At 28.9% G+C, this 12,262-nt stretch overlaps 1 protein-coding gene across 1 annotated transcript in view; it reads left to right on the forward strand.

Annotated features, from left to right (window-relative positions):
* The first annotated feature begins 5,423 nt into the window (after positions 1–5,423).
* LOC149568694 (immune-associated nucleotide-binding protein 1-like) overlaps positions 5,424–12,262 on the forward strand; it is a 165,435-nt gene continuing 158,596 nt past the window's right edge. The window contains exons 1-2 of the mRNA XM_089821583.1: positions 5,424–5,557; positions 5,643–5,833. Of these exons, the coding sequence (XP_089677709.1) occupies positions 5,650–5,833 (184 nt within the window). The 5' untranslated portion in view covers positions 5,424–5,557; positions 5,643–5,649. The remainder of the gene's footprint in view (positions 5,558–5,642; positions 5,834–12,262) is intronic.

A 12,262-nucleotide genomic window follows, 5' to 3' on the forward strand; every position in this document is an offset into this window, starting at 1 on the left:
TGTAGGAAACCTAATATGCATGTGGGCATGTGTCATCACATGAGTCAACTCTAAGGTTACCATGGTAGTTTCTCTAGACTCCAGCCCCTAGTGACTATATATGGCATCGGTATCCTTTCTTATAGATAAGGCATACTAACCAGGCAAGATTACAACAAAGAATCCTCTCTACTCCCATCCTAGCCTATACTAGTACTCAAGGCATGTGCAACAAAGAAAACTAACTCTTGTTAATTCATTTTAACCCATTTAATGAAATGTTGTAACTTATTAATACAACTTAAAATGGGTTACCTAGGCAACCTCTTTGGGGCTTCGACATCTATTGCAAACAACTTCCTAGTATGCACATAGATAACCTACCATAAGCTCATAAAAGTATATCTCATAAAATCACAATATTCACCTCAGTCGTATACAAGCAAGTGGAAAGCACCAATAGATAATTGATCTAAACCTCATAGATTACACCAAGAAAATCACAATATTCATCTCAACCCTATACAAGTAGTTGGACAGAACCAATAGATAATTGATCAAAAACTTCAAAGGTTACACCAAAAAAATCACAACACATGAGCCCAAAAATAAAAACTCAATCTCATCACAAAAGCATAAAAAAGATAACCACTTCCCAAGCCTCTAGTAAACATGCCTATCTTGTCAAACTACTAGGTTTCCCACAAACCTACCACAAAATAAAACATGACATCTTAGCATGCATTTAAGACAAGTATATATATATATATGATTTGTGTCAAATTCAAATTTACATTTCATAATCGTATCACAGTTGGATAAAGGTTACCAATCATGCAATATTGTCATGTCATTAATTTAAATAATCTTAAATCATGAATGATTTAATTTTTAAGATAAATGTATATTATTAGATTAAATCTTAATACCAATTTCATTTCTAAAATATTAATTTGAATTTTGTTTAAGACTAATATTAATCTTTACTTTTCCTTTAATTCATAATGTAACTCGAGATGACTCAAACTTGAAATTATTATTATAATTAAAATATTTTTAAAATTTTAAATGAATAATAAAAACCCACTTATAAGAAAATAAATAGTATTTATTTAATTAATTAATTTTAAAAATAAATAAATAATATATATTTAATTAATTTTAAAATAAATCAATAATATATATTTAATTAATTTTTAAAATAATAATTAGTCATAATTTTTTATTTTTTTTTAAGGATTATAAGTAAGTAAATCCAAAAATTAAAAAATAATTTTATATAAAAAAAGAAATATTCAATTAGTATTTTTGCATGCCTTTGTCCTCTCCATCCACGCAACCATAATATACTTAGTTTTCTAAGTTTAGTATAATTATTTTTATATGCATGTATAAGTTTAGCTACAATATGATTTTCTCTTAATTAATCTTTTTCTTTTTCAATAAATTTTGGAATTAAATTATTTTTGATATAACAAGAATATTTATCTTTATTTAGAAACTCATGATAGTCACATGAAAAGTTTAAAATTCAAACCCTAGCTCTTCAATTTTTTATTTTCTTGCAATTTTTGATAATGAATTAGAAAGAGTTTTAAAAGAATACAATCATAATAATTTTCTAATTTTTTCTAAAATTTTCCTATTTCCTTTATAAATAAGCTTTCTTTTTTAAAATCTACAACATAATTCTTTATTTGAATATTATACAATTAATTAATAAGAATTATGCGAGCACTTAGGAAGACATGAAGTAGTCAGCTCTTTCAATAAAATTCTATAATGGGTTTTCATACCCTACCTCAAAACAACAACAAAAATCTTAGACAACCTTTAAATGCATGTAAATCAAAACCCTCTAAAACTTTCAACAATTCTTTTAGCCCAATACCAATTTTTTCTTCCCAAAACATATGTGTGCAGAAATGAGGTCTAATCTCCTAATAAAGAATTTATCAATCTAGAGTTTTAGTTTTATGAACATGCTAAACACTTATCTTTTATTATTTAAATTTATTTAATTCTTTGTGTATATTTTGTACTTATTAATTAGAATAAAGTTTATTTAAATTATTCTCTATTTTTTTAAAAAAAAAACTCTAAAATATATTTAAAAAGATATATTTACTAATTTAACTAATAATCATATTTAAAGTTCATAATTAAAATGAAACTTCTAATTTTTTTATTATTAAATTAAATAAATATAATTACATCAAACTTGGTCTTTTAATTAAATTTTTAGATTTATTTCCTCTATTTATTTAATTTCTTAATTAATTAAATATAATTTATATTTAATTTCTTAATTAATTAAATATAATTTATATTTAATTTTTTGTTATTATTTTTTAATTAAATCATTTAACAAATCTTCGTTTGATTTAATAAAAAATCAAAAATCATATGAGACCTTCAAACTAAAACATGAAAAATCATCTAAAAGATGAACTATGAATTCAAACTTAAGAGTTAGAATCTCAAATTCACATAACTAGATGAATTCAAAAGGGTACATAACTCATATACATGTCCTATATTATAGGACAATTGGCTTGGGGTTAAGATTTCAACTCAAGAACTATCTCCCCTCTTTACCATTGAGATACTCCAATAAGATATGCTCATCTTGGCAATTTAGTGAAGTCAATGCCTGGTACCTACACTTTACATAAAAGTTAAACATGTACATATCCATATAAATCTAAACTAGTAGGAAATGATGGGGAGTGGTACACCATCTAGATCTAGACTAGCAAGTGACTATGACTCCCTCCCTCAACCACATTAGAAACATCAAGCATAAAGTAAAACATACATGTACACCATACATATGCAAGTATGGGGTAAGTAAGCATGAATAAATAATTCATCTAACTATCATCACGAAATGAATAAAATCATTATAGGAGCATACTGAGCATCATCATTGGAAGAATAACCATGAACATGTGAAATAATTGAGTATCAAGTAGCTCATCAAATAAATAACCAAGTATGAAATAAAATCAATCAAATTAGGTAACCAAGCACTACATGTGATCTCATAGCGGTTTTTTTTAAAATTTCCTTTCATGTAGGGATCTAACATTCCCAAACCTATAAGATGATTTAGTTACTGGTGTAAAAGGTTACTTTTTATTGTGATCCTTTTATAACATCTAGGTGAGACCACTATTTTTCTTCCCTCCATTCTTTCATAATGGTTCCCACATTTAATAGAGGTGTAAAATTTTAATTAATTATAAAAAATAATATCCACAATAACTTTTAGAATGGAGCAAATATTATAATTACTATGTAATAAAAAATAGATTATTCTTAGGTAAGAGTTTACAACATAATGATAAGTTGTAAGCCTCTAGAAAGTCTTTTATTTGAGTCTACTCAATCTTAATATATAATAATCACTAATCTTAATAAATAATAAAATGTAATCTATAATTTGATCCATTATCTATAAAAACAAGATTATTCTTTTTTTGTAAATTAAATGAAAGGATGGCCTTTAGTTGGAAAATACTATAAAGAATATATGGAAGCATTAAAGTGTTAAGAATATTAGCATCAAGAAAACCTCTAATGAACATTGCTTGGAAGTATACTAGTAGTACAAACTTATTTCAAAACTCCTAAACAAACAATGTGGAAATAAGGAAGACACTAAAGGGTATGAAGAAAATATATTAAATAATTTACTCAATGATTAGAGTAGTGTAGGTAACTCATGATGAAATACTTTCTCTAAAAAGACATATGAGAAAACCTTGTGAAGGAGATGAGTAGAATAAACTTGGGTAGTTCTAATAGACATGATCTTTTTTAGGATAAAATGAGGCTTGTATTTGACCAATCATGTAATAAGAACAAATGTTTTGGAAAAGTAAATTTTTTCTTAGGGATAATAAAATTTAAAATGACGATATATTTTCTAATTATTATTCAACCTATTTCTAATATCTTCATGGATTTTCCCAGCTTCCAATTCAAATTGTGAAATGAACATTTTAGATATTGTAGGGAGATTAGTAATAATTATCACTTCATGTGATAATTAAATAATTCTCTATTGATATTTCAAAGAAATTAATTTTTTATACTAGTGAAACATAATTTTACAATCTGTTTTTCAATTATTGTTTAACCTATTTCTAATATCTAAATTGAGTTTCCCCTTATAATTTGTAATGCTTCCACTTCTAATTGCTACATGAACATTTTAAATATTGTTGTGGACATTAATAATTATTAGTTGACATCATAAGTAAATGGATCTCTATGAAGATTGACTTTATTATTAGAAAATCTTGAATTTTATAAAATAATTTGAATAGATATATAAGGGTTCATTCATTTGAAGAGATTAAAATTGTAAATAAATGAGAAGCTATATGAAATGTAAAAATCATAAAAGTGAAATTGTGTGTTACTATAATTGTCACAGTGTTAAGGTGAAGAAGGGGATCGTTTACGAAACATCTACAATAAGATTATATGTAAAATACATTAAAAATATTTTTTGAAATGGTAGAATTCTATCTCTACTCATTTAAAAGTTAAATAGAAAGGAACAAAAATAATGAACAAATAGATAAAAATTGAATAAAATTTTACCCCTCTTTTATTTAAAGATGATGTAAACTAACGTAAGCAAAAGCATGAAGGAAAACATTAGAAATAAGAACCATCTTATGAACTTTTCCAATCTCTATAACTAGTTTGATGTAGAGGAACTAGATGCAACAAAAATCTTAAATAAATATATTCTTATCTTTTATATTATAATAAAGATATTTAAGAACAAAGACCTATCTAGAGGGCATCAGAATAACCTAGGCAAAGTACTCATATCAAACAAAATAAGATAAATATCTTGAAAGATAGAAACAATACTCTGAACTTTTATAAAGTCCATGATTAATTTTCAGATAGAAAAAACTAGTTAAAAAACATTTATGGAATTTGTTTACCTTCGTTCTTTTTATAACATTGTTTCTAGTAATTTGTTCTTAATCCGTTGATGACCCTCTTAATTCGAGTTATTTTCTTTGTCAATCTCTCTAATAATCATGTCCTAAGAACTTCGAAGATGCTTTCAGTATATGTTTCATGTTTATTAATAATACTATTATTCTTGAATTATGCACGGATATATATTCGATGTTTGGTATTGATATTTAGTTTCTAACAGGTATCCTTCCTATATTCTTAAAGGATAGATGCCCAACTTTTTTGGGAAAGGAGGAAAACAAACATAAAACAAAATATTCTTATATGTGGCTATGGTATCAATATTATCTTCGCGACTTTTTCTATTCGGATGCCCTATTCGTAGGCTAGCCCTTTAATTTTGTGGTTCTCCTTTTCTTTGAACAATTCTTTACAAAAATTTATGTTCTCATTGTCCTCTTGGAATACATTCTTAGTTAATATTCCGAGCATGCCCTATGCTACGTCCTGTCAGCCTTGGCAAATATATTCGTTTCACCCCATTCTCTCTTTCATCTATCGCAAAGCAGCTGGGCTTTCACAGGTGTTGGAGATTAACATAGGTTCACGATCAGCTTGATATTACCGAGTTGCGTAGGCTGGACTTTGGTTTGTTACTTTCATTCTAACCAGAAACTCTGAAGAAAGTTTCTGAACTTTGTGTTTTACTGCAGATTAAGAATGGCAGCCACAACTCTTGTTTTGCTTGGACGGACTGGGAATGGGAAGAGCTCAACCGGTAATTCGATACTTGGGCGTAATGCCTTCATGTCCCGCTTTAGCCCTAAGTCTGTTACCAAGGAGTGTAAGATGGGCGGCCGTACGTTGAAGAATGGCCGTGTATTAAATGTGATCGACACTCCCGGTACACACCTTTGTTAGTTTTTTTTTGGTTCGGAAGAAATTATATTTAAAAAGTTCTCAATACTTTATTAGTTTTTTAAATTTTTTAAAAATTTTTAAATAAATTTTAAAAATCAAATTAAATTTAGGAATCCTCAGATTGCCAAAATATTAGTATATTCTTCATGATCTTAGGAGTCTGATTCTTCATGACCTTAGGTCGTTGCTCTTTATTTTAAATGTCCACTCTTTGTTTTTACATTTAGAAATATTTTATACAGAAAAATGTTCTAAACAATCAATCACTTAGTTAAATGTTCTTTTAATAAAAATATTTACAAAATGTTTATGAAGTTAGTTACATCAACTTTTTAATCAACATTTTCAATCAAAAAGTTGTTTTCCCCCTTTGTTTCATTACTATCTCATTTTAATAACTATAAAAAAAAAAAGTACAATAAAAGAATATCATAGATCAAAGCACAACTACAAATTTTAAGTTTTCTTTTTTTTGAAGATGGAACTAAGTTTACTGAAACCTAGACAATTAACAAGTCTTGATCCAGTTATTTCCTAGCTATGTGTTCAAGACATAGCTATTCAAGATTCTCGAGGGAGAATTATGATCCTTAAGTGTCCTAAAGGCAATTATCTTAATCATGAATAACTCCCTAGTGGTTGGATTAGAATGGATAACATTACTCCTCAAGTGCTTAATTTTTTAATGTTCTTCTTGCTAATGAGAGTGTTAAATTCTTAACATGTTCAATAACATAGTCTAAATCCAAATTTTGCTTCTTACTACAAGGATATACATATAGCGTAGTCATGATCGATACCATAATTACTGAGACATGTTATCAAGGATTGCGTTGATGAACCTACTATGCCTAAGATCTATTTGGACAATATAATAGTAGATCATTTTGTGAAAGTAACTTATCCTTCCTTACATCCATTTAAATCTAAATTTATAACACACTTCTTTATTCACTAGTTATGGAATGATAAGAAAGTAGGTAAATGTATAATGTTTAATCTATAATTAATGTTAGGGTTCCCAACCTATATATCTATACAAGGATCTTAGGTATACATATTACATAAGTAATTATGAACAACTGTTATATGTACCTAATAATGAGTCACACTTAATACAACTAATCCTAAGTCAAGTTTGTGATCAAATATAGGCACTAAATGATTTGATTTAATAAAATCATCTACTAATTACATCAAATATCTAATTATGTTTATATGTGTTTATAAGACAAGTACATCTTCACACTTATAAATTTAACCATGCAACATATTGGTGACTCAAATATATTATTATTTAGTGTCATAGCTTATACATATTGAAACTATATAGGATAATAGAAGTCACTAATTTTGATAATTTACATAATGCTCACATCTAGAATGTTTTCCGCTACATTGCATGACATCATTCACTCTAATTTTACTACCAATTATTAGTTATTATTGACTATTAGATATTATTAATAACTATTTCAACATGAATAAACATGGCACCCTAGCTATTCTACTATATTATATACAAATTTACCTCACTATATTAATATTTACTAACTAATTATTTAACAAAAATAACCCACCTACAATCTTAACATCATATTTCCTAATACCACATGCTCCCCAATCTATTTTCTTATTGCTATTATAACACTACAAAACCTATATTACTATTTCCTATAGTGATTACTATTCCAATTACATACCCATAGGCCCCCCCTTCATATATAACTCCTACCTTAATTAATTCGATTTCTATATTAATATCACATATTATTAGTGACACACTACTAACCTAATCCCAAAACTAATTAACCCACTAATACTCATACTAATAATATTACATGTTAAAAGCCTAATTTAACCTACATACTAACTAACATTCACTAATCCCTAAGCCTTACTCTCATGCCGTGTGGCCCACCCCAAGGCTTCTTAGCCTTTCTTAATACACAACCTACCCTATGTTGCCACAATGTACAACTATACGTGGAAGGATGGTTGAATATTAAATGTGATCAACACTCCTGGTACACACCTTTCTTAGCATTTTTGGTTTGGAAGAAATTAGACTTAGAAAGTTCTCAATACTTTATTAGTTTTTCTTATAATAAATTTTAAAAATAAAATTAGATTTAAGATTCCTCTACCAATATTTTACTATATTCTTCATGACCTTAGGATCAAGGTCATTGTTCTTTATTATAAATATTCACTCTTTGCTTTTACATTTGTAAATATTTTATAGAGAGAAAAATGTTCCAAACATTCAATAATTTAGTTAAATGTTCTTTTAATTGATTTAAATGATAGAATACTATAATAAAAATATTTATTGAATGTTTATGAAATTAGTTACATCAAGTTTTTAATAAACATTTTCAGTCATAAAGTAGTTTTCCCCCTTCCTTTCATTACTATCTCATTTTAATGACTATCAAAGAAAAGTACAATAAAAGAATATCATAGATCATTAAAATTTATAATATTTAAACAATAATTGAATTTATGTTGAGGAAAAATCCTCTATATTTTTAAAATTAAAGTTATATAATTAAACATTTAGAATAGTTATAGTACATCAAATGTCTTCTATCTATAATCTAAATAAAATATTTAGTTCTGAAAAAATTGTTAAGAGATAAAGCTAATTACTAAGTCACAATATGAATCCTTTTATTATACTATAATGAAATAAATGATCTTAAATTAAAAGAGGTATACAAATATATTAAGACAAAATGAGAAATGAAATGGAGAGCTCAACAAGGAGCTCTATCCTGAGCAAAAAGGTTGTCTAGCTCAAGAGACAAATCTAAGAGAAGCATCACCCCATTCACAATATTCCAATCTTGAGCATGATTAGATGCCCATTTGGCCAAACAATCAATTGCTCTATTCCATTCCCCCCAAGGAATGTAATTAAAATTAACAAACTCTAGAGTAGTACAAAAAAGAAGAGTTTGATTAACAACTAAATCCAATTGCCAAATAATATCCTCAAGCAATTGTTAAGTAAGAAAATTCACCACCACTTGAGAGTTAGATCCATAGATATTAATCTAACTATGTACCATCCCCTTAGACAACATTTCTTCATAACATGTAAAATGGCCAAAGCATCCATGAGATTCTTAGTATGACAAATTTTATGCACTAAGAAAATAAATTGAACTTCTCTAGAACTACATCGGAGCACACCCCCAATTCCAACAGGACTTGGATTCCCTTGAGAAGAACCATCAATGCTAACTTTGAGAACTCTGAGTGGAGAAGGTGACCAATGAGCCATATGGTTCAACTATCTCTTCCCTTGATGTCAAGATGGTTTGGAACTTTATGATACCAATGGTATCGAGACCTTAAAAACCCATCTAAAAAATGAATGTTAAGGCATCTGCAAATAGAAAGATCTTTGAGATTGACACTTCCATCTAACTCACACATTGTCTAAATAGTTTGCTAAAGAGAGTGGGAAATATTCCACCAAAGATGCATGACACCAATCTAGACATCCTAAAAGATTCAATGATTTCTTTCCAACCAGTTATGTTAAAGAATAAAATAAGGGCTAGCAATCCATGTAGAATGAATGGGTGAAGCCATGGAGGGGGCACTCCCCAAGTAATCCCAATAATTGGGCAAGGAGAAAGCATGCTGACAAGAGAAACCCCAAGTAGAACAAAAGATGCCATAAATGGGTATAAAAGGAATAATGAAAGAAGAAATGATAGATAGACTCCTCTCCATTACCATATAAAACACAAAAAGATGGGCCCTCGATCCCATGTTTACAAGATTATAACACATAATACATCAATTGTCAGCCACCAACCACATAGAGAAATTAAACTTGGACCAAGAAAACTTATTTCAAGCTTGTTTCCACCAAAGGAGCTGTCATCCCCTAATAGTTATCTAGTAATCTCTGAGTACCCAATAGAAAAAAAATATTTACCAAATAGGGTACTTCCTAAAGAAAAAACACATGGCCCTAATAGAGAACAAAATTCCTTAGAAGCCAAAATCCTAGAAAGATCTCAATGGTCTACCTCTTAGGCTCTAGGAGGCCAATCTAAAGAGAACTTCCATCTATATTTGACAACAAAACCCATCTAATAAGTAGTCTTATAATGAGCCATTTTATCCCATTTAGTAGCAAGAAAAGAATCACACATAGTCTTAAGATGGGAGGGTTTCCTTCGCAAGAATTAGACCAAAACAAAGCCTCAAAGCCTCCTTTACATATCTAGAAAAGGCCCCTCTTAACCAATTGAACACCAATCTTGAGAGTATTTGACACCATAGAGCCATGACCTTCAAGAGGAAGCATGCAAATAGACCAATGATCAATACCTCTAAAATACTTATGAGTAATTATATGAGCCTAGAGATGACTTTGTTTAGAGCACCATCACTAATAAAGCTTAGCAACCAATGATTTTCTACTTAAGATAGTAAACTCAAGAACGCAAACACCCTCCTTAGGACTATAAACAGACTCCCAACTAATTAAAATCCATTTAGAGTTACATAAATTATCACTCCAAAGTAACTATCATGAAAGAGAATCAAGTTCCTTGAGAAAGTAAATAGGAGAAGCCTAAGCCATACTTCTATGAATAGGAAGAGCCTAAAAAATAGATTAAAGAAGGGTAACATGAGGAATAGTAGAGAGCCATCTATGGGTCAACTTGTTTACCTTCTCCTAAAGGCTGTTAATAAAATTCTACTAGAAGAGTCATTTCTTCTTAGAAACAACAATAGGAATGCCAAGATAAATCAAGGGGAGTGAACCAATATGAAACCTAAGCATATTAGAAATCCTCCACTGAATAAGATCAGAAGTGTTAAAGAAATATATAGAAGATTTGTATTCACTAACTTCTTGGCCTATTTCCATCAAATAAATATATAAAGTATTTCACAAGGCTTCAACTCCCATGACTTGCATAATTCTTGCAAGAGCAGAGTCATCAAAAAATTAAAGATGAGAAAGAGAAGGTAAACCATTCCCCAAGCACCACCCTTAGATAGAGTTCTAGGACAACTGATATGTAATGAATTCTTCCATACCCTCATCCATAATAATGAAAAGATAGGGGGAAAGAGGATCACCTTGGTGGAGATCCCTAGAAGTACAAAATAACTGGGAATGTTGACCATTAAGAAAAGCAAAGAAAGGGGAAGAAGTGGCACGGTTCATAGTCCAACTCACCCACTCCAAGCTAAAGCCAAAGGCAAGAAGAATATCCCTTAGAAAGCTCCATTTGACTCTATCATAGGACTTAGCCATATCCAAATTAATAAACATGGATCAATCCCTTGAGCTAGCCATATAGTGGATAGCTTTAGTAGAAATAACCACCCTATCTAAGATTTGTCTTCCTACAAAAACATCTCAATTTTATTCTAAGATAATAGTAGGCAGCTACTTTCTAAGTCTCTTAGCAATCAACTCAGTAATAACTTTTTAAGCCACATTATGTAGAGCAATACGTCAAAAAAAAATCCAATTGATTAGCCCCATCTCTTTTTGGAATAAGAACCAAGAAAGTAGAATTTAGTGCCCAAAGCATTAGCCTACTACAATAATATTCCTTAACAACTTCTAACAAATCCTAATTAATGATGTCATAGAATTCCTAAAAGAATTCAATAGGAAAGCCATTGGGGCCAAGAGATTTTCCTTTAGGCATACCAAATAACACTTCCTCTAACTCAACCAAAGAGATTGGGCACATAAGATAATTATTCATTTCTTGAGAAATAAATTATCTTAACTATAATATTGTATTACAAATTGCTAAATTTTATCTTAGTTAGAGAAAACAGAAAAATGTTAAAGTTTGAAGAAAAATAAAACTAACATAAAATTATACTATAATGCTATTATTTACATATTATTTGAACTAATGTTAGGAAATTTATTTTATTTTAATAGATTTACATTACATTTGAGTAAAGTTATTGAAAAAAATGGAAAGTCGAATAAAGTTGGCTATGTCATATACTATATGCTGACCCTAGTAGTATTGTCAACCACCTTATAATCTTGGCTAACACATGACATCAATCACTGTCATGTTGTAGGTGGCTACTAGTTAACCCTTTTGATACAACAATTACTTCTAGTCACTAAAACACATGTGGTAAGGAAATTATATATTCAACTATTATCATATATAATCCAAGGTTTCCAATAGAAACCATTCACCTCAATCGAAGAGATGAAGTCTAGCATGTCTAAACAATTGAATATATGCTATAAGAATTCACCATCAACATAATCAACTGAAAACCTACTGATTTCCATTGTATCATATTTAAAAACTTCAACTTCATGAACCAAGTGATTATAAACAAGTTAATTCTAGTGGCACAATCCTTGATCATTGGAATAAAACAATAACTT

This window comes from Cupressus sempervirens, chromosome 3 (genome assembly GCF_028749045.1).
Source record: "Cupressus sempervirens isolate cs-2001-9-10 chromosome 3, ASM2874904v1, whole genome shotgun sequence".
Classification (NCBI taxonomy): Eukaryota; Viridiplantae; Streptophyta; class Pinopsida; order Cupressales; family Cupressaceae; genus Cupressus; species Cupressus sempervirens.